The 24213-nt window shown below is 41.7% G+C and overlaps 1 protein-coding gene across 4 annotated transcripts in view; it reads left to right on the top strand.

Moving 5' to 3' along the window:
- Positions 1-24213, top strand: part of PXK (PX domain containing serine/threonine kinase like) — a 283519-nt gene that overhangs the window by 244403 nt on the left and 14903 nt on the right. For 2 of the 4 annotated variants that reach the window (XM_085624745.1, XM_085624747.1), the window contains exons 16-17: positions 3480-3549; positions 11356-11418. In XM_085624745.1, coding sequence (XP_085480871.1) covers positions 3480-3549; positions 11356-11418 — 133 coding nt within the window. The remainder of the gene's footprint in view (positions 1-3479; positions 3550-11355; positions 11419-24213) is intronic. The other 2 variants (XM_085624748.1, XM_085624746.1) reach the window with 1 other exon arrangement.

Raw genomic sequence — 24213 nt, 5'->3', positions numbered from 1 at the left:
TTTGAAAAGTGGGTTTTGAAGCAATTTTGTTATTTTTTAAATTACTTTTGTCAAAACTAGGAATAGATTTGTTGATGACAGCACCAGAAATGGAACTTTTGTTAAGAGATTCTTCCAAAAACTTCACATCTGGACAAGAACCCTCAATACTTTTCGCTATATCAACAGCCTTATCTAAAGATGGATTTTTACAAGTGAGAAGGCGTTCTTGTATTTTTTTTTTAATTACATCTAACTACAAGTTGGTCCCTTATCAATTGGGAAGTAAAATCTTCAAATTCACAGGTAGCTGCTAGTACTTTTAAATCGGTAACATAGGAGTCAATACTTTCAGTCGGTTTTTGTACTCGTGTGAAAAATTTGAATCTGTGAACAACAAGATTTTTGGACTTTGAAAAATATTTATCTAATTGAGCAGTAGAAAGTTGATATTCGTCCAAATCAGTCTCATCTATATCAGGATAATCAGGTAAGTGATCAAAGATGTTTTGCCCTTCCACTCCTAAGTGGTAGTACAACAACCCTTTTTTCCTATCCGGTTTAAATTTTGTGGCATCAATAGCTATTAAATATGCATTAAATGAACGAATCCATAATTTCCATTCCAGTATAGGTTCACCTGGTTCTTGTAGAAAGGGTGCTGGAGGCGAAATGCTCTGCATGGTATTAGACATAAGGTGAGTAGATCACAAAAATATATATATAAAAAAAAATAAAGAGAAAAAAAAATATTTGCACACAGCATAAAAGAATTTGCAGAGTAAATAAGTGTGCAAATCACTGGCACGTGGATCTGTTCTGAAGTGCGAAACATATGAACATGGTATTCAATTCGAGTGTGCAAATCACTGAGACGTAGATTTGCACTGGAATGTGAAACATAGAAACTCTGTGTACAATTTAGAGTGTGCGAATCACTGAAACGTGGATCTGCACTGAGATGGGACGTGAAGACTTGCATGTAAATCCAGTGTGCAAGTCACTGAAATTTAGATTTGCATAGGGTGCTCAACTTAGGGTTTGTAAATACATCACGGAAGAAGCTGCTTGTTTTAAAGAATGCTGCTTGGAATAAAATGTCACAGATTTTGCTGGTGAATGTGAAGAAAAAAAAAATAATAATAATTCCGTTGGTACAGAGAACAAATGCTGAAGTTTGAAGGACTGCTGCTTGATCCTAATAAAGATGTGCTTGATAGTGGTGCAAGTTGCTGAAATAAAAAAAAAATGTCAAAAGAAACCACTAGATGGCAGTGAAAGCACAATAGTTCTCTCGCAAGATGCTGAACTCGATGGTACAAACGAGGTAGAAAGTCAAGACGAGTGCGAGACAAGGAAGGCAGCAGGTAGGAAAATTTCACAGTGATGTAGATTGTTGCGCTTGCCGAATGGAGCGTTACATGCTGACAAATGCAGACAAAGTACAGATGTACTGTTCGTATCGAGCTCTGTTCGTATCGAGCGATGGGAAACACACGCTCCTCACAGGTTGGTGGTAGTCCGATAAAGCTTGTGAGGAAGAGTGTGACAAGTACGGTTGTACTGAGGCTGACAACACTGTCTGTCTCTGTTCGTAACGTGCGATGGGGAACACGCGCTCCTCACAGGTTGCTGGCAAGTACGGGGGCCGGTTGAAAATCAGTGGCAGTCCCATAATGAGGCTGAGGCCAATTAAAAACAACACAGCGCTCAAAATACACCACAGATTGTCAAAGATGTAGCGCAAAGCTTTCTAGACATAGCGCAAACGGAATCAGTGGCAGTTGAAGCGCGAGGCAGGGCTCAAGGGCAAAATCAACGATGAGACGATGAGCAGATGATAGAAAAATGGTTCTCTCACCTTGGTGGTTCACTTACTCGTGAACAATGACGAATTCAGTCGTGAGGAAAACAAGCCAGTAAATGGTTTGCTCTCTGGCCCCTTCTTTATCTTGTCATTATCCAAATTGCGTAGTGACATCCAGGAACATCCCAGGTCGTCGCCAGTTTGATAAGGATGACTCCAAGCAGTCTGAGAAGGTATGAAGATGTTTAATGGAGAGGATAAGTCTCACCATGAAGGGGCCCTGGAGCAACTGCTTACAATCGGAATGCAGTGCCCTCATGACCTCATCACACATTCCATGTCTGGGCATTCTGAGCCAATGCTCACATTACCACAGAAGGCTCAACTGAAACCTTCTGGTATGGACTCCGACACAGGATAGGATGCAGAAAGCCCTTTGGCCTCACAACACGTGTCTGAAACATATCCCTATGCTTTCTTTCATGTTCATAATGGTCCAGCAAATTAGTAAAATTAACACAAGTAACTACAGTGAAGCAGTTTCATCTCTGTATGAGTAACGTTTCTGTTGCTATAGTGGCTCAAGAGCTAAGAGCAACACTGAACTTTGAAATGCAATGTTCTTCCATTTCTTAACCTCTGTTTCCTTGCCCCTCCTTGTAGTGGAGAAATGAGTGTCCAAATCCATGGTAGCAAACTACCCCGACCATTACTTTCTCCCAAAATCTCAGTGTGAGTTTGGGTTGTTTTAAAATTAAAAGGATGTTGAGATTTCCTACGGATTTCTACTAACCACTGTTTCATAAATATTCCTAAACCGATGCAAAGTTTTATTATTATGTGGGGGAGAAAATCACACCTACCACTATCCTATAGGTACTGCACAGCTCCTTAGCAGTCCTTTATCAAGAGTTGTCGTCCCAGAAGCAGTTATGGTTGGACTGTTCCTATTTGAACAGGACCACAACTGGTTTGCATATGGGAAGTCTCTGTCCACAGTGGCATAGTGGGCTGAAAATGATCTTCTCGAATGTGGACCCATGCGATCACCACTGGCTGAGATTAATTCATTCAAACATTGTTTTTTTCGTTTTTGCAGTATATAGCCTAAGTGCAACTGGTATGTCAAGACATAGGTGCTGTGGTCGGTGTGCCCTAGGAATGATGCTATACCTCACTGATGATGCCTAGATAGGCCAAGATGGGTCTGGAGTGGCTTGTATTTCCCTAAGGAGGGGACTCGGCTTATTGGAGCTGGATGAAGACTGGCTTGCGCATGAGTGGCTCTGTCTAGATTTGCTTAGTGGGTGAAAAGCAGTGGTCTGGGATGTGGCCAAAGTGTTCACCAGTAGCTGAAATTAATTGAAGCATTCCTTTCATCACTTTGTTTTTTTTTTTTCAATTTCCTGAATAAAGGCTGTCATAGGCACACTTTTCCAAAATATTAACTACATTTATGCCCAGATAGAATGGAGCATGCCTTATAATCGACAAAGAATATCAGCAGACTGTGCCCTGATCTCTCTTAGAATGTCTTTTGACCCTGTCCTGCAATTTCCTTGAAGTGAGGACATGCGGCTTCATGTCAGTTCCCAAATCAACCCAGGTCATTGAAAATGTGTTGAAACTCTCTGAAGTTACTGTGTGAACAGCCACGTGAATCTCACCCTATCTTTTCTTTTTTTGGTTGAAGAAGTCCAAACGCACTGCTGTAGAGAATAACGAAGAGCATTCGACAAAACACAGCAACTCGAATAATTCAGGTAACTATCAAAGGCATCTAATTTCTTCATGAGTGTTCAATTATCCCTTGCTTATTTTGTTGAGCACATTGTTATATTTATTTAAGTGAGTGCTATGAAAGTTGATGCCTCGGCTGTCCTGTTTAAATATTAGTGTATTTGCAACTTGCTTCAGAAATTTAAATATACCTTTTTTGGGTGGTTTATGCATTTTTTTTTCTCAGGAAAAAAGAAAGTGCTTCCAGTTCATTATTACTCTTTTTACCCTTTCCGAACTTCCCTTTCTCTTCTTTTTTGCCTTTTTCTCCTTTTTTTCTTAGTGCTTGTGGCACTATTCCCATTTCTCACTGGGTCTGTTTTTTAGGTCTTGCGTAGACTGAACATGTGCCGTCTCTCCAAGACATTTTGTTTACAGTTAGTGGACATGGAGGCCCCCCATTACTTGCCATTGGATGGCTTCAAAGACACTCTTGATTGCTTGCTTTCTGCTGGTCAGCTCTGCAGTCGGCAGTTCACTCTTCTTGCATGTGCCTGTCCCCTAGAACATGGCCCAAGTACGTGTGTCCTTACCCTACTTGCACTTTAAACATTTTTCATGTGCATGCGTTTGTGTTTAACACGTGACTGCGAGGGAACTTTGCACGCAGGTGTTTGTTTATTCTTAGCTCAAGCACACGTTATTGCATGCAGGGAACTGCTTGCCTGTTATACACACACTCTGTCGCAGTCCGTTTCCTTTGAGTAAGAAAATGTGCTTCCAATGCTCTCTGCACTTGCATTATCATGGGGGAAATTTCATTCATCTTTTTAGAAGGACTTTTACAGGTTCCCCAGCTTCTAAGGCCACTGATTTGCAGATGATGAGATTCGCATTACTATGTATTTGGTTATGTGCAGAGCTGTGTTCTTTGAAGCTAGGGAGCCACATTAAAATCCCAGCAGCGCCACAACTTCTCGTGATTGTGGTGCAAATTAGTTAATGTGGACATGTAAAAAACAGAATAATCCCCCCCCCCCCTAGACCCCCCCCCTTAACATTGCAAGTGAAATCATAACGGAAGCACTTATCTCAAACTAAACGGACCGTGCATGCGAGGGATTGTTTATTTACCTTTATTCCACCGCAGGCAGCGCAGCCTTTCGTTTGTTCTGTTAGACAGCTTTCAACAATATTTGCGACTGCACCCCAACCACAACATCAGTTTTATTCCCATCGAACAATGCTGCCTTTTAACTCTTTGTTCGCTCAAAACAATAGTGGTGACTGCAAAAACACAGGATGTGTGCAATGTACGTGGGAAAATGTTACCCTTCACTTATTTTTAGCTTATGGGTGTCCAAAAAGCGACAAAGAAGACAACATTTACATTCCACTTTAATGTTACCTTTATTCCACCTTGGACAATGCTGCCTTTCATGTGTTAGGTTAGACAGCTTTAAACAATTTTTGCGAATGCACCTCAACCACAACATAAGTTTTATTCCCCTCAAACAATGCTGCCTTGCAATTCTTTTTTTAGGCAACTTTAAATGATAGTTCTAACTGAAAAAACACAAGACGTTTGCAAGGTATGTTACCCTTCACTTATTTTTAGCTTATGGGTGTCCAAAAAGCGACAAAGAAGACAACATTTACATTCAGCTTTAAATTTACCTTTATTCTACCTCTGCAAATGTTACCTTTCAATTATTAAGTTAGACCGCTTAAAACCATATTTGCGACTGCACCTCAACCACAACCTAAGTTTTATTCCCCTCGAACAATTTTGCCTTTCAATTCTTTTGTTAGACAGCTTTGAACAATAGTTGTGAACAGGGCCGGACTGGGAACCGAAACCAGCCCTCACAAAGTGCTTGGCCGGCTCACTGGATGTTGGGGATGCGGCTGAGCTGTTTGCCAGGGACGATTTTGTTACTGGGGCCGATATTGCAGCTATGCTGCTAAAACGGGCCTGTAACAAAAACGGCCCCCGAGGGGCCCAAACTGGCATCCACCCTGATGGCCCTCCGGGGAAATACCCGGTGCCCGCTACGGCCAGTCCGGCCCTGATGGTGACTGTTAAAACACAGGATGTGTGCAAGGTACACAGGAAAATGTTACCTTTCACTTATTTCAACTTATGGAAGTCCAAAAAAGCGACCTAGAGGTTAACATTTACATTCAGCTGTAAATTTACCTTTATTCCACCTCGAACAATGCTGCCTTTCATTTGTTAAGTTAGACAGCTTTAAACAATATTTGTGACTGCACCTCACCCACAACCTGAGTTTTATTTTCAACTTTACTTTGCCAAAAAACGAGCTTCAAGGACACCCTTTTTGCTGTGCTTTTAAAAACAAATAGCATTCATTCTTAGCTCAAGCACACGTAATCACATTCAGGGAACTGCTTTCCTGTTATACACATACCCTGTCCCATTCCATTTCCTTTGAAATACGAAAATGTACTTGACACCTCTCTTCCCTTGCAATGTTACGGGGAAATTTCATTAATCTTTTTTACATATGCACATTAATTAATTTGCATCTTTTTCTTCAATTTAAATTAAATTATTTCATAAATTAAAATTAAACAGTCCTTTCCACTAAACATGATGCTTATTTACGATCACTCTAACCATTACCCTACTTGCTTCTTACCTAATTCTACCCATCCCATTCTCTCTATTAAGCCCTGCTAACCCCTCATAAAAAAGTGCAGTGTTTACCATATCATAATACTTTTTTAAGACAGCCATTGTTCATGTTGCTACTTCCTGTCCATTTCACATTTTAATTCAAAGCTCATCCCTCATGCATTAATAAATTACAAAAGAATAATGGCTGTTTCATAGCAATTTGGAATAAAACTTTAAACATGTACTGTACAGCCACAGTGCTGTACAACACATTTAAAAGAAACTAGACCAATAGGTCTCACAGACACAATACTTATTGGCTTTGCCACTGCTTGTTTTTTGTGTGATTTTATATAATGGTTGCATGTCTTCTGTACTTAACATCAGTGAGCAGTTTATTGGAGTAAAAAGTATTTTCTGTGTTTTGATTTTATGGACTATATTTGGGTGCCAATCTGCACTTAAATGCTTTTCTTCCATATGTTTTTGATCTAGGGTTTTATTCTGCAAAGAGCTCTTTAGTTTAGATGGAGTTTAGAAATCATTAAATACCTATATCCCCATGTCACTTAGCTGGGAGTTTATTGTCGTGGCATTTTGCATCTGATGGGGCAGAGAATGAAAATCCATTTTCGGCCCACTGAGCTTTCATTCTTAGTCCAAAATGCTCAGAGTACCGTGCTACCTGTTCATCGTAGGGGCTTTGGCACCTCGTCAAATGGAATTGCAAATCAGCGAAGTGCAATAGCTACAGTAACTGGCCTCGCTTACACCCCTGTCTGCTCCTGCTAAGTTTCACTGGTATACTCACCTGCCCCAGTTACTCCATTTCGGTCAGCTGGTACAATCTTCATTAAAGTCCTCTTCAGAGAAGTTTTCTCCCACTTACCCACCATTGTTAGCACCTCCCTCACACTCAAGGTCTCTTCCTGAAGCCCTCCATATAGACCAGATCTTCCTACTCCCAAAGAAGTCCACAGTTCACACTGATGACTTTGCCAATTACCAGTCCATCACAAACTTACTTATCATTGGCAAGATAATTGAAATAGTGATCTACTTACAACTGCAATATCCCAACAGTGCTAACCATCTCCTGCACGACCAGCAATCCATCTTCAGCTCATGCTGCAGCAAGTAACAGCTATAATATAAATTGTAGATAATATTCCTTCCGAACAGTGACAAAGATGGCACCTGCCTCCTAATACTACTAGACCTCTAATCTACGTTTGACACCATTGACCATCCCATGCTCCTTTACACCCTCAAGTCTCAGATGGGATTCACTGACGGTGTACTTCACTGGTTCTTCTCCTACCTGTTTAACCAACACTAGTTCGTTCACATGGGCACTATCAGTTCCCGGAAGGTCACCACATGGTTGTATCAATTTCTACATCATATTCAACCTGTACGTAGAGCCCCTTGGAAGGCTACTCGGTAATGAATGCTATTCATCAGTACGCTGATGACACACAACAAAATGTTACAGTCTTTCCTGTTTCTGACGCATACACAGTTCCTCAAACACTGCGTTCACCTCATCCACTTCACCTACCTGAAGCTTAACTCCTCCAAAGCAAAATTCCTGTTATCCACCAATAACAACAAGGAAGAATTATTCCAAGTTTGGCTCTGCAACTCTTTGTAAGTGCAATAACAAGGAGAAATATCAACTCCATGATATTGCTATTGACTCTCCGGAATATTATGAATAATAAAATGAAACCACTACAAACAGTAAAATCTACCTCACTTCCTACCTTGCAGATGGTAAGAGCACAGTTGTAAAAACTGTAAAGCATATAAGTATCTTAGTGCAGCGGTGTTTGACAAATCAGACTCATCAAAAATGCCTAGAGTCTGAGTCATTCTGTGGTGGATTATTACTGGAGCTGTCTTTTTTCCATTAGACTCTTTAGTGATATGCGTAGTGTGAGGTTAGGCGAGTCAGACGAAAGTGTCATGTGTAATAATGTTAGATGGTTAAATGGCAAGTGTAAGAAAGTGATTATTGGGGATGGAAAACTGCCCACCTCAAGGACTAATAACACTCCTTGTGAGGGTGAATCCTCAAAGTCACCAAGTTAATTTGAGCTCAACTGCCTGGTAGCTATGGCACAAAGAAGAAAGGCTTAACTTAAGGCAATGTGTAAAGTTTGTATGCAGTATCAAAACAGTAACAGAGTCAAAACACCAAGCAATAAAAATCTCAAACAGAATTAGAAAAATTTAGTAAAATGTAATCAACAAAATGACAGAAAAATGTCAAAATGCCAATGATATGAGTTTTTAAAGTTTTAGGTGAAAATAGCGCCAAAAGCGCAAAGTGCTAATGATAGTCAATTGTTCCACAGACTGGCACAATTTGAGGTTGACAGCGATGGAGCATGGGTGCGAGTCACCAAATGTATTGGTCCTGGTGAAAGTCTGGAAGTCACTAAGTTCTTTGATTTGAATTGTTATTTATAGAGCGCAGCGAATGCCGAGGCGTCTTGGCGCTAACTGTGATACATAGGTAACTGGAGCAACCTGACTCTGGATGTTTAGTTTTTAGGAAACAGCTAGGTTTTTAATTCTGAATAGTTTCTAATTCCCACTTCAGAAAGAGATTTGTTTTCACTTTCTTGAAGAAAAACGTTGAAATTTCAGAATGGGACATTGTCACTTTTTGAGAAGAAATATCCTCTCCGCGTGGGACAGTGCTGAAGCTGTAGCCGCTGCCCTCAAACTGAAGGCCAAATATCTGAAGCAGATTGGTCCCACTGGTGCTGTGAAGCGCTAGAGATTTCTTGCTGAAGATTTTTTAAGTCCCAATGCAGAGTCAGACTTTGTCACTTTTTCAAAAGTGCAGGGATCTTTGCTTGGGGCAAAGCTGAAATTCAGTTCGACACTGTGGAAAAGCTGGTCGGATACTTTTTCCAGCGAGACCCACTGACACTCTCAAGGAAAAGTATTCAAAAATTTCAAACTTTCTTCTGGTGCCCAAACAATCACAGGAGCGCAGTGCTCAAGTCCCCCGGGACTTCAGGGGAATGTACTTAGAAACTCTCATGGTGTCTGTTACAGGCCAGCAGCACAGTCCAGTCCAAGTTCACTTGCTGCTGGTCATCTGGGCATTTCAAAGAAAAGGCTTCTTGCAACTTGTTGTATCACTGTAGCCACACAGGTCAGGCAACTGTCGCTTGGAGTCCACTTCCTTGTCCTAGGTACTAGAGGGAGTATTTCCAATCCTTCATGGCTATTCACTTACAACAGGTACAGTCCTTGTATGACCTTCTGCAGGTCACTGAAATGTTTCTGAGGAGGAGCCTCATTTATGTTTGGCACTCGCTAGAGATAGGGGATGAATCCTGGGCACTCCCTAGCCAATGGGGTAAAAGTTTCCAGGTTCTGGCCTACCTACTTTTTCAGTAGTCCTGTTCGCCTTACTGCAAACAAGCCAATAATGCAGTGTATCAGGGCAGTTTGAAGATGATCAAGACTTCACTCACACTAAACCTGGACTCTGAGAGCTAGGGCTGTCTAAGGGAATTTATTATGGAAATTACTAGTGTTCTCCCACATGTAACATTAAAATCCATTGTGAAGCAGGCCCTGGACTCACAACAAAAAATGAGACCGAAATCTGGTAAGACAAAGGAGCAACCAGCCAAGGGATACATAAGAATTGTGATCTAGTCCTGTTGGATCCCATGTAAGGGTGCATAAGTTTTACATGTGCCCCAGACAGGTCTTTCATGTAGGTTTTGACACAGTTGTTCCAACAGGAGGAGCAGTATCCCCACCCAGAATGTCCAGCTGAGGTCAGAGGAGTCATCCCTGCCCATTCAGGTCGACTTGTAAATCAAGCGGTATATTGTGTGGGTTCTGGAAGGAATTTCCCACCTCATTAAATGCTAAGGACAGGCTGGGCAGGTGCTGGAGAGGTAATTCAAATTAGCCTCCTAAAGCTTCAGGTAGGCTAAAGGTAACTTTCTAAAAGTTACTTTCTCTTCATACTTATTCAAAATCAGATTTCACCATTGAATTTGATTTTTACCAACTATTAAAAATAGTGGTTTAATTGTTTTTCTAGCTAGTCCCAAACCCGAGATAGCAATATTAATATTTTAATCTGTACTTTGGTTTTTTTCTATAGGTCAGCCACGTCTGCCACTGTGAAAATATCTTTTGAGGCTTTTTCAATGTAGGTACATGGTGATGTTAACTTTCTACTTGTCCCATTCTTAATAACCATGCACCGTACCTTGTGGGATACAAGGCCTACATATTGGTGAATTATTAATATTTAAATGGGAGGTCTTTGCCTGTCAAAAATGGTCATTTTGGTAGGTCATACTGCAGGTTTTACACTGCAGCAGCCAGGTACAATGGTAGGCTTGAAACCATGTTTTGTAGGGCAACTCTGTGGATGGCATAATAGGTGCATCAGTCCACAGGTGCCATTTAACCTCCATGCCCTGAATGCATTTCCTACACCAGATACTAGAGACTTGTGGACAAGATAAATTTGTATAAGTCCAAATAATCCTCTTTAAATGGAGAGCACAGGTACCTTACCGGCACAGAGTTCCAAGTCCAGTAGAAATAGGGCCCAGAAAAATTTGAGAAATCTCGTTTGACCATGCAGAAAAGACAGATTTCCTACAGCAATACATTATTAACTTGAGGATATATTATTTGGTGTTGAAGAGATGTGAGTGGTGGGATTGGCCATTTTGTTATGCATCTCTTAAATTTGTTAATTGTGCATTACTCAGTGGCTAGAGATAATATGAGCATGGCGTTGATGCACTTTGTGCCTACATGAGCTGTGTTGGATGTGTGTGTGCGCTCTGTATTCTCTATTTTTGTCTCCGTGATTAATGTGAAAATTGATAGAGGAAACATCTTGAAGGCTTCTTAAACTCAAAAGATTCTGCACAATGCCATTCATAAATAGTATGATTCATTGTTTTATGTATGAGAGTTGTTCTTTCAGGCGTTTTTGTATGCAGAGTTCACTTTGATGTAAGTATATTTTCCCCTTTGTAAGGCCATGCTATCAAGGGGTGTATCATTGACTTTCTTGCAGCCATGAGCTCATGCTTCCTGTCTTGCTTCCATTTAGCCATTAGGAGTGGGACAGTGAATCCCGCGTCTTTGTAATACATGTGGCATTGAAATGTTCATTTACCTACTGACCTGTGGCCTTTCTTTTTAGCAGGCTCTGGGGCAAGTTCCCCTCTGACATCACCTTCATCTCCCACTCCGCCCTCAACAGCAGGTATGTATTGGGTATTTTGTTAAAACTGGGTCGTTTGATTTACGATGGAACTGCTTTCCATCACACAACACTTATTTGTTTTTCCCAATTTATCATACAGCCCTGTGAAAATAGCTATAGTGTAGCCCTTATACTGCCTCCTATCCGTTATTCACAGTTACTCTGCACTGCCCGTGACAACTGCCCCCATCCAGTTAATATTGACGATTAAAAATGTAAGCAATTGGCACCTAACCCATTTTACCATCCCACGTGAAAATGCAGGTCTTGCTACCCTACAAACAAACCCACCCAATTTTTCTCCTCACCCCTACCCAATGAGCATCTTCCAGTAATATGATGTGCCATCCTTTCCTGCCAGCCGCACTTCCGTGGGGCCTCAGTGCACCACATCACCACCTTCTGGTTAACATCAAACTAACAGGACCCTACCGGTGGAAGAAATAATCTGGGGTCAGCTGCTGCACAATTGATACAACCACGACTGTGTTGCATTTATTCTTAAATACAATATTGATAGTGGATGATGAATACAAATGCATAAGAATTAACTGAAGATTTACTTCCAAATATGCTTAAACATCTTTTTATCTGTGGTACCCTGATATCCACACCTGATGGGCATTGGTCCGTAGGTAAGCAGGCTTGTTTAATACTACGAAGCAATGCATGGCTGGCGCTTAATATGTTGTTGGTTTAGCTTGTTCTTTCCTTGGGTGCTGGACTTACCCTGGCATAGACATTTGCCTCTCCAACAACATGCGGTAACCCTGTGGCCATCATCTGTTATTTCCTGCCCACTCTGCTGAGCCCAGCAAACTGCAGCTCACATCCTTTCCTTTGCAATGCTCTGTGCAGTTTCTGCATTCCACTCTGTAGGTTGGGAGCTTTGGTTTCCTATTGAACAGTAAAGCTTTGTACTGATATCTCTAAATCCAAGTAAGACACATCTCACAGCACTATACTGCCCTCTAGGAGGGATTAATGTGATATAATACATACCTTCCTGAAGAGGCGTGTGTGCGATGGTTCATGCTCACTAGTATAACTTTATGATTAATAAATGAATCTACTTAGGTGACAAGACTGTTTTATTCTAGACGGCTCTCTGTCTGTTGTGAAGAATTGTCAGGAGCACGATAAAATATATCACCTGTACAGCTGGTGCTAAATGATGTCATAGACTTTTCTGTTACCCTAAGCTTAAAACGTTTCCTACCACACTTACATTACTTTATGCATGCCCGGAATTCACAAAGGGATTGCCGGTAGATGTAAACTAATTTTCCCAATGTGAAGATCTCTGCATTCGTAAATCCAACTCAAAGGGGTTAATATGGTTGTTTCAAGTAATGCTTTGCCTTTCAAGATTATGAATGCTCACAAAAAAACTATGTTTGTGGGCATTCACAAACTCCTCTCATCCCCCTTTCCAGTCTGTAAAAGATAGAATTTTTAGTCCATCAGAGTGCTGCGTAAATACCCTTCCCAAGGTGGGAAGGGGAATGAAACCCTGCCAGATTTGGAGGGGGTGTACAGGAAAAGGTGCCTTCATGGGGAAAAATATTTTCCTGTGAAGACAAAAATGTGCATTTGCACAAAGGATATAGCTCATATGTGCAGAGTGCTCTACTGTAGAGAACTTTGTACAGTGGGCATTGCATCCGGAATGAAATATCACATGATTTCCCAGAAATATGCTTTGAAATACACCAGTGGCAGAATTAGTTTTCTATGTGCATTCCTGTAAATTTTTCCAAAAAGTAGTAAATCTACATGTGCATGTAGATGCAAATATACAAGTGTAGATTTATTTTTTTGCTTGTTTGCTGCTTGAATCTAACTAAAGGTAATAGATTGGGTCTCAATACAGGCATAACTAAAGGGTTGTACGTGAAATGTAGCAAAAGTGTGGTATCTGATATTCTGCATACTCATTGCAATGTAAGGACACTGAATTCTAGGCCTGATTTAGACCCAGGAGGAGGCCAGACTAAGCCCGTCGGGGAGACGGAGAAATTAATGTCCGCCACCCTGGTGAATGGTAGTCCGTCCTATTTAGAGATGAGCGCCTGTCCAGCAACCATCTCTGTAAGTTCAAAATAACCTCCATCACTGCAGTTCCCTTCAAGGGACAAACAGTTTGGGGGATGGCATCCTTTGGATTTGAAGTCATTCTACCAACCTTTTAAGAAAAAATATTTTTCAACCTTTGTTGTATTTGATTTTTTCGGATTTAGGGATGAGGCGTAATAAGCAAGGCTTGATAAAGACCTCTTGTACAATTTTTGTATCCTGGTTTGATTTAACCGTCACATTTTCCCAGTAACACTTTAATGCGCCACATTCCGTACAAAAAGTAAATATCATTTTCCCTACACTTTGGATAAGTAGAGATCGGGGTATATCCTTTTAATTTTCCGCTGTGTTAAATGTTCACAACATAAAAAGTTAAAGTATGATAATTCAAACCTTCCATTGCTAGATATAGTCTAAAGATGTTAGCTTTCATTCACTATCAGAGAGTGGTTCTTTCGTATGATTTTCCCACTAGAGCTTAGCTTTCAGAAGTGTCTTTTTCCTGTCTAGGTTCAGCGTTTTATAAATCTGAGACACCAAACTCCTAAAATTACCCGTACCCAATATTTTATTTAGTGTCTGTGATACTTTAGGCTCATTGGGAAACTCTTTCCAAATCTCCTGGCCACATCTATTGAAAATCAAACTAAACCATGTTTCCTGTTTTCCACATAGTTTCACACGTGTCAATTTTAATCCCTTTATTGTTTAGATTGTGCTTGGCGATTCTCTCCATTTCCATGGCCCACAGTATACACTTGGTTCAATTATATCAAATACTTCACAAAAGAGGAGATTCAACTTCTAAAGCAGGCCCTGGGGAAAATTGAGCAGTTCATGGCCACCACTACCAACACTTCTTTTGTGCATAAAACTGTGATGAAGGATGACATCTGTACAATATTGTAGCTCAACTCAAACAAGACAGAATTCCTGTTATTTGCCAAGCTACAAAGAACTAATACAAATCTGGCTTAGTGCCATCAACCTTGATGGCTTCGAACCCCAACTTTCACTAAATGCAAGACATTTGGCTTCACCTTGAACACCAGCCTCACCTTCAACAATCACTTTACCAAATAAAAAAGACTGCCTGATACCAGCTCACTGTTCTAAAAACTGTTTCTTCTAGAAAGACCCTTCAGAACTTCTGTTCAAACTCTCGTACTCTCCCATATGGATTAAGGTAATGCCCACCACTATGGAGGGCCTCCCAGACTCCACATTGTCACCCCTAAAGAGTATTCTGCACTCCGCAGCATGTCTCATCCAATGCCTGAAGAAATATGCACATCACTCCCACCCTAATGGAACTTCATTGGCTCCATTTGCCAGCCGCACCATCTTCAAAACCCCCTGCATCATTTACGAAGCCATCACGACCAGCAGCCCCGCTTAAGTTGCAGAGCAGCTCACCATCTACAGTGGTTCTCGGTACACCAGCAACTACAAAACCAACAGACTACAGACTAAGGGGGTGATTATGAGTTCAGCAGTCCATGGGACTGCCAAACCTTTGGTGGTGCGGCTCCTACCGCCGCACTGGCCGTCCGACTGCCCTATTTGGAGTTTTCAGGTAAGACCGCAGCAGGCCCGCTACAGCCGCAGGGGAACCGCCGTTCCCTAGCTGTGTTGCAGTGGTGTGAGGCAGTGCAGTGGTGTGAGGCAGTAATATGCTGGCGGTGCCGTTGCGGCACTGCAAGCATATTATGAGTTTCCTCACTGCCTGTCTTTAAATGGCAGTGAGTCTGCCATGAAAAGGCTGATCGTAAGGGAAATAAGGGAGGGGTCTACAGGGCCCCCTGGTGCCTCAGGCCGTTGGGATGCATGCAGGGGGCACATGGTGTGCCCCCCTGTCTGCCGCTTTCCCCGTTTCCTGCGCGGCATGGACTTTACAGTCCATACCATGCAGGAACGGGCTTTGGCGCTCCCACTGCGGTGGCTTTTTAATAGGCACCGCTGTAGGGACACTAAAGAACCGCCTGCCAGACCAGGAGAAACCTCCTAACCTGTCGGGCGGTCTGATTATGGGTTCGGCGATCCTGGAGCGGGGTGCTGGCGTGGCAGCCCACTCCAGGACCGCCAAACTCTTAATCAGAACCTACGAAGTAAAAAGAAAACAAGGCAGCAGAACTTTTCCAGGATCTGAAACATCCCCTATCCATCAGGACAGCCCCAATTTTAGTAAAGATTTTGACACCCGTGTTGTTAGAGAACACTTCGTCACACTGCAGTATATATATAACTCATTGACTTTATGCTCGTCTTTGATCATGTACAGCACATCGCTGCCTTTTGGCTAAGCGTACGCTGTAGAAGTACCATTGACATACAGACAATTCTCAGGTATGTGTAATTGCTTGAGGGCTCCAAAAGATTTTCTCCTTTCAGCTTAGCTGGAACTAGAAGTAGGATCTCAGCACTAACATTTTGAAAGCACTACTTTAGCTGCTACTTGATGCTTGGAAGTATTTCACTTGTTTTGCTCGCTTGTGAAGCTGTACAGAGATGGTCATGATTCCTGGAGGGTCAAGGAGTTCATGTAGTAAGGTAGTGTTCTCCTCAAAACCAACAAGATTCTTTAAGTTAAACACTCTAAAACAGTCCAAATCAAATTTGGTTGAAGAGAATTGGAAGGCTCTTTGTGTGTCAGTGATCCAACATCTGTAAAGGTTACTGAATTGGAGTCCACTGACTAAACATCCTTGCATTGATTTTTAAAGATTTCTTTTTATTTGTTCGTAGAAAAGCAACAAAAGCAGTCATTTTGGAACTGATGGTGATGCAACCATTTATTACAGATTTCACCTTCCTCGTTCCTCCTGTGCTGAGAAGAACATGTGATTAGGTAGTATCACCTGCAAAAACTACTAAGGGCCATATGCATGTTGTCTTATACATTGCTGACAAATGACCGTATAAACAGGCTTTCCTACCATCCCATAGAAGTATCTTCAGTTCACTTTCTAGTTTCTGTATGAACACCTCTGCGACTGAGAATGGGGTATTTTGAGTGCCATGCAGAAGCAATGCCAACAGCAGAGTGCGTCAGTGCTTCACGTCTTCCCTGAACTTATCTAGAGCTTGCTTCAAATTCCGCTTGAAGATGTATTCTCGATGTTGTCATCTCAACTCCAGTTACTGGTGACTGTCTGTTCAGGCTCTTAATTGGGGTGCCTGCAGTTCCATCCCTTCCCATGTGTGTACTCGGAACAGAAGAGACTTCTGACAGTTAATTTTATATTCTGGGTATGTCACAAATTCCTGGAACATGTCCAATAGCCTAGGAAATGCTGTTGGTTTCCCTTATACAATGCTATATCTTCCGTGTATAGGGAAATCTTGTCTTCCAGTTCCACCGCCTATCTAAAGCTATCCACCCTTGTGGTCTCTCTGATCCAGCAAGCCAGTGTTTAGACTGGCAGGGCAAATCATGGTGGAAACAGGGAGCATTCCTGTCTTGGTCCTCTTTCTTGCCTTCAGGCCAGGGTGCCACATTATACTTGGATCACAGCTTTGGGATATAGAAACCTGGCCCATGCCAGGTATTCTCTCTGAGACCCATCTTTGCTAGTACCTCAAACTGGTACACCAACCTAAATGCGTAGAATCCCTTTAAGGCATCCAGAGACATAACCGCCAGGGGGCCCTTTATATCTCCCAGTCCATCCATCCAGTTTTGCTGATTTCGCATATTTTTGCAGGTGGGTCATCTCGGCATAAGTTGCCAATTGGTCCGTGTGGTTGGGGGTCTATATGACCTTGTTTCCATGTTTATTATTGCCTTCGGTCAGCAGGAGGACAGCCATCTCTTGACTTCCCCTGTTTTAGTGACCATAATAGTCGTCGTAGGTTATCCAACATCTGACCTATGCCTTTGGCCTCCATAAGCATGTTTAAATTGTGCATCCTTCCTGTTGTGATTGTGTACAGCATTTACAAAATAATACGTTTTTAATGGTTTTTTTGATGTAAGATGCTTAGATCCTGTTATTCCCTTTGTCCCAAATAGAAAATGTGTGAAATAAAGAAATATATAGTAGGAGTTCGAAAACATTGGCTCAACTCTAGGTAACTAAGTACAAAAAGGAGGCAGGTGATTTATATCAACCGACACAGGTTAAAGAAATTCCTTCATTACTAAGTTCAGATGATAACGTGTCCACATCTCGAACTTCTGTGCTTTTCACTGGAAATCTTCAGTTTACCTCCATAAAGGTTCTAGTTATAGAAGGCCACTGGCAGTTTTTCCAGTTTATAGTGATAGCAAGTACCATCGCCACATAACTCTCTTCAGTGTCCTAAATGTATTTCTTGTTGTTATACTGGTCCTAGCTTCTTTTCTCTTCTGACTGATGAGGAGTAGGCATGATTGTGGAATTCCTGCACACTTTGGTATTCTCTGTGAGCCATTGACAGTTCTTTTAACAATCGCAGTGGCCATTTTCTTCCTGTACCAAATAAGTGATCGTGCAATCCCTCCTAGGAATGGGTAATGGTCAACAGATTATACGTAACATCTACAGACTTTGTGCCACCTTGGTGGATCCAGTAATTTCTCAGCCTTATGAGCTTCTATATACCAAGGGTTTCTCAGTAATAATTCATGATGACAGCATATCCTTCGAATCTATATCAATGGCATCAGAAAATGGAAGTGTAGACGAAGGTTAGCCTCATTTTTAAACCGTGTAGCCAGTTCGTATCTGGTTATCCCTATTATTGAGGCTTACTCCAAATACCCAGACTCACAGATTTATACAATTACTGCATTTGACCCTTTTGGTAAACCATACACTAACCAGTATAAATAACATCTAGGAGGCTGATAGGGGCCTACAACTTTACAGTATTAAATATATAGAAGTCCCAGGAATAGTTGCTCTTACAGCATTGATAGCTTACAAGCCTATGAAAACTATTAAATGCCTGTTTACCAGAGGAGTTGGCCTACAGTAGAATCTTCAAGTAATTCAGCATAGATCTGGGCAGGTCTACGGCTATACATTCCATCATCACTTATAAACTCACTGGTAACTTACAGTCGTATGACCTTGAATGTAAAACTGTTTTGTTACACACGAAGAGAGTTCTCTGTACATAATCACGTTTTAGAATTCCTATATGTAGTTAAGGAACCTAACTGTCCTACTGGTGTGTAATCTGTTAATCCTTTGAAGGCAAGTCCTTTTACATTCTTCTAAATTTAAAAAATGTTAAACGGGCATTTCCTAACAGACTACAGAAAATGCACATTTTTAATTTCACTTTCAGATGATTTGACTCCCTGTTCCCCACTTGCCTCCCACCTCCTTTCTATAACCATTGCCTACTCAGATCCATCATCCAGGGCTAGCTTTCAACTCATATTTCGAATTCAGATCGAGTTCTCCAGTTCTCCTATTTCTTTTTATTGTAATCTTTTGATTAGATTTTCATTTCCAGTAACACCATCACAAATAAGAGGGATCACAATAAGCTCTTATCAGTACAACTCACAAACATATTAAAACCATCTCGCCCCTTATACGTTGCCAAGATGCCTGTAAACCCATTTTTATCGGTAATGAGTCTAGGCCATCAGTAGACAGTTTTCCCCTTACCAATATCTCTCCCATGAATCCCACACTCTGGTATGTTTCTTTGGGCACCCACGTGCCTCGTACACCGGTCTGTTCCGCATACAGTAGAGGTCCATCTCAGCCCCAATGTCAGGACAGACTCTGCCTCCACAAATGTGCTGTGTCACTTTTGGCGATCACTAGACCCAGTTTCACCAATGTCCTTTCTGCAGTCATGTATTACTCCTCTTCTACAAGTAGGAGAAGGGCAATTTTGGGGATTAAATCCAAGGGGCCCCCCTTGACCGCCCCCGTGAGGTCTCAACTGTGTTTCAAAAAGGTCCGAGAACTGCGTATTCCCAAACCGAATACAAGAAGCCCCCCTCTGCATCACTGCAGTGGAGGTAGTAGAGGTCAGAAGCCCTTTTGCATGTCCCACAACCATTGAGGGGTTAATTATATGCGGTGTAAATATTTGATTTGTATGCGTCACTGATGCCTCCCATGGTCCCATCCCGCGGCCCAAGGTCCTTCTCCCACCGTTTGCTTGCTAAGGTTCCACAATTCTATCCAGCAACTCTAACTGTACATTACATGCAACAATATAGTTGACCAGTTTTAGGCTGCGTATAGGCCTGGTTTAAGAACAGAATTAGCATCTGAATTAAGAATATGACCGCTTTTGATGGCAGATCATTTTCGACCGATCTTCATCGCTCTACAATGCCAACTACCAAATGCTTCTTTACTAATTCTTGTCTTTTGGAATCGAGGAACTATCCCTGGCCTGGTTTTAGTGAGGACTAAACCTGCATAAATGCCTCTGCTTGGATTAAACCATTGCCTGGTGCTTAGTACTGTTCTCGTGGGCACAACGCTGGTCTTGTGTGTATTGGAAAGGATGCCCCTTTTCTTTAACAGTAAGACTTTCTTGTAAACCTAAGATACCTAAATTGTCAACAAGTGAAGGGTGGTACAGCAAATAGAGTGAACTTTTCCTGCAGAAGATACATGTGTGGATGCTGTATAATCACCAAAAGCTCAGTTCCAGCGCTAGATGAATTCTGATTAAAGTCAATATAAATTCTGGGAAGCATTACTTTTGACTATTGTCAATAAACCACCTTGTTAGCTGAAACAGTGGGTCTTAACTGAGGCTTCCTTAGTCATCCTCCTCTTACTCCACATGCCCACTTTCTCACGGTTGTCCGCACTTGCACCTGCTTCCCATGAAGGATAGATACGTGGGCATCACCTTTTGCTCTCCCATTTAAATTATGGAGTAACTTGATGTTTTTCCCCCTCTAAACCTAAGTTTATCTTTAAATGTAGATTCTTTCTTCTTAATATTTGGAAATATTTTTGCACTTTTCAAATGCTAGGCTATTTACTGTCACCACTGTTTTAAGATCATTGCACTGGGTTACAATCTCAAACGGAATGATGTGGACCAAAAGGTGTTCTACACCATGGGGTCCTCATTTCATAAGGACTGATGTACTTAATATCTTCTCCTCCATCTTTGAGTTCTTCCACAAGTGACGTCAAAAGTCCCAAAAAATAAAGACTAAAGAGGTATTTTTCTGTGCGGCTCTTGAACTCGAATGCATGATTGTCATTGTTACTCTAACCATCAAACTTAATGTAAAGTGACCAACCCTCAAAAAATGTCATTGCCCTAAACGAAGGAGCTCTTTATCAGAAATTAGAGGCCTCTATACAAAGCACAGTGACTCCATGATTTGCTAGGTATTCAGGTGGTTTACTAGATCAGGTATGCACACCTACAGCACATTACCATATATCTCTGGGAGTTTATCCATCTGTACATGACTAAGACAAGAAGAGTATTGTATCTGGTTTCGTTTTTCGTTTTCTTTTCTGTTTCTTCTTATGTTAAGTTTTCTACAAAATGCCTTTTGAGGCATTTCATGTTTTACTGTTCAGTTGAGGATCCCTTACTTACACCAGTGTGACTTTCAGTGTGGGATTGCCTCTACGCTTTTTGAGGGAGCTAATGTCTTTTTAATATAATTCACTCTGAAGAGTTTTCCTTCAGTCTAATTTTCCAGCTCTAAAACAGCTGCTTATGTCTACAGTTTCTCATCATTGCTTCTCAGCTTGCTGTATGTAACTCTTTGCTCAGCAGCTTCTGCTCTCTTCTGCCCATATAAAATGGTTTCTGCATTGAAATTTCGATGTATTTAGAAGATTTCGTTTCACATGCGTTGTTTTTGAAAGGGTAAGCCAAATGTTAAAAGGACGTGTTCAACTTGCAGGCTGTTGTAAAAATAATTGTGTTACAACTAGATTGTTTTTCTGTTTAAAAAAACTAATGTCTGAGATCAGTTGAATTGTTGGTAAGATCTCTCTGTGCAAGATGTTTTTTGTTGTGCAGAAAACTTAAGCAAGATATTTTCTTACACAACTAAGTGAAATGCATGTAAAAAGCTCTACGCCCACACAGCAGTGCCTCTCAGGTCTCAAGAAGTAGATACTTGCTCCAGAAGTCAGTAGCAAGCACAGCCTTCAAGCGTTGCCCAGGCAAACTGATCTAATCCTGAAGGCGTCAGCTCAGATGCAAGAAGACATATGACGCCTTTGATGTTTGGGGTACATGAAAAAGAGAGTTAGGCCAAGGGACTACCTTGCAGCTAATTCCAAAAAAGAATAACAGAATTTAAACACTCCTCCAAGTGATTTAATCCCACTCCAGCTATTGCTACTTCTTACTGTGATACTTATTGTGCTCAGTGTTGTAAATTTGCCATCAAGTGCCTGTGGGCTCGCACTCTCTAAGCATAGTTTCCCAATATCGTTATTACAACTTTGTTAGCTGTCCAAATCAGTTCTTTGATTGGACTGCTTTCCAGAACAAAGTAGACACACTGTCCTACCCCAAATGTGCTCATAAAGACCCTTGATAAAATTCACAACCAGGAAGATTTACAAAACGGAAAGAATCACGCATGTAGTATTTGTATTGCTTAGCTTAGCTTTGTATATTCTCAGGAAATATGACTCATCATTTTGTATCCTAACAACAGATGTCAGAATTTACAATGGCATTCTCTGGGTGTATACTTACGCCCATACATGTATCCCAGTACAAACAAACCAAGCTTCAATGTGGTAAGATAAGCATAGCATTAAGCATGATTTTTATTGCAATTAAAGTTCAATTATTGATGCTAGATCAGATCTTCTGCGGATTGATATAGCCAGATGACAAACCCCATCCTGTTTTGGTCTGTATGCGTAGTGGCACAGAGTGGTAAAGTTACTGAATCAGTTTAAGAATTCGCCTCCACTCTGCTCTGCAAATACAAGTTAGTGTGTTTGTCTAATTTTTACATGCCCACTGAAAAGTCTGATTTACAAGTTTTTTGGGGTCCAATTTTGCTGTCCATTTTCCTGTGTATTGTCGCAATAAAAGAGACTGAATTTGGCTGACTAATACCATCCACATTTTAGAGGACTTCTTTGGTCCAGAGGAAGGCATTTTACAGTCCCCTTGCTGAAACACATCATTGTACCCAATATCAGATGTCAATTCTCTTGTCAAATGGATAAGAGGAATCTAAAAAAAACACCTTTATTAGTAATTGAAATTTATTTGCAACAAAATAGTGGCTTGAAGGTGAATGCACCTAGAATAAAACTTACCACATTGAGGCGAGTTTTGTTTGCATCGGGGCAACGGTTGGCTATCTGTAATAGAGTAAAATGTACATCGATAATGCCATTATCAATGCTGACCCTGTTTTTGAGGATACAGTATTATCAATGATATGCATTGAAAGTATACAAAGCCAAGCACAGCAACCCGCTTGCTATACGCGTGATTTATTTTTCTTTTTGTAAAATCAGTGTGAATTCTGTCAGAGTGACCTGTGGGTTTTGTGGTGAGCTTTTGAGTAACATTTTCTGACTATTTATTTTTTGAAAAATATGCATTGATTAATTTAATTTGATAGCTGACAAAGTTGTAATAATGCATCTGATAGAGATTTCTAGCCGCAGATTCCTTACCTTTGAATATACCCAGGCATCAGCCTGGATCCGGAAGATTTTTGAGCAGTACCCTAGCACACCAGTAGGTGCCATTGCTCAGTTCTGCGTCGGCATCATCCACACCAGAAGTAAAGTGTGCAGTACCTACACAGGTGCCACTTCTGCACGCTGCCGTTAGTTCCTTCATTTCCACGGCAGATAGTGCTGATCTGCATTGAGCTACACTTCATTCACATTTTGACTCCACGTTTTCGACTTTTTGTCATTGTTTTTGAGATTTAATCTCCTGGTGTGAGGATGTCACCCAAGAAACTGGGTTGTTTCAAGCCATGTGAAGCCTGTTATCAGCAAATGTCGGTGACAGACCATCACTTGGTGTGTCTGTGGTGGCTGGAGTCGGGACATGACTCCAAGGCGTATGAGGACTGTAGTGCGATGCACCTGGAGGCACTGAGGGAGCGCTTCCTCAAGCTACTTGCCATCCAACATCAGTAGACTCTGCGATGCTCGAGGTCCTGTTCAAGTGGGAGGTCTTTGGGCAAGTTGGGTAAGTCCCACAAACATAAGAAGTTGAGGACGTTCAAATGCACTTCGACTTTCCCTTGTCTGCCGAAGTCATCCAATGAGATGAAGGAGCGTCGTTTCTCCAGGCCCCGCAAGTTGGTGGGGTCTGAATTTGGATCCACTCCACACTGCCCCTATTTTTCATGAGTCTGAGTGACCCCCGCCCAGTTAAAGTTGTTGTATGAGTCTTTGTGCCTCATTTGTGGGTGTCCTAGCCCCTCTGGTGGGCCTTTGAGCCCCACGAGAGGGCCCCTACTGGAACCATGCCGGTGGGTTCGCTGGTGGCATCTGTCGGGCCCAAGGATTCCTTGCTGAATCCAGAGCAGAGTCGTCGGCGCACCCGAGACCTTCCTCTGTGCCTGCTCCAATGCTGACACCCCCAGTGCCACCAACGCACCTAGACGACGTCATCCCCATCGTCATACCCGACTCCGACACAGAGCTGAATGGGTGTCGTCCAACGCGATCCAGGCCATCCTGAAGCAGAGACAATGCCTTATTTAATGGATAGGCCTGGAGGTAGTCGTTTGGGAGGGGTCTATAGGCCCTTATGGAGACAAACTAGTTGAGGAGGACA

This window comes from Triturus cristatus, chromosome 9, assembly GCF_964204655.1.
Source record: "Triturus cristatus chromosome 9, aTriCri1.1, whole genome shotgun sequence".
Taxonomy (NCBI): Eukaryota; Metazoa; Chordata; class Amphibia; order Caudata; family Salamandridae; genus Triturus; species Triturus cristatus.
The sequence above is the reverse complement of the archived record's forward strand: the minus strand, read 5'-3'. Positions and strand labels throughout refer to the sequence as shown.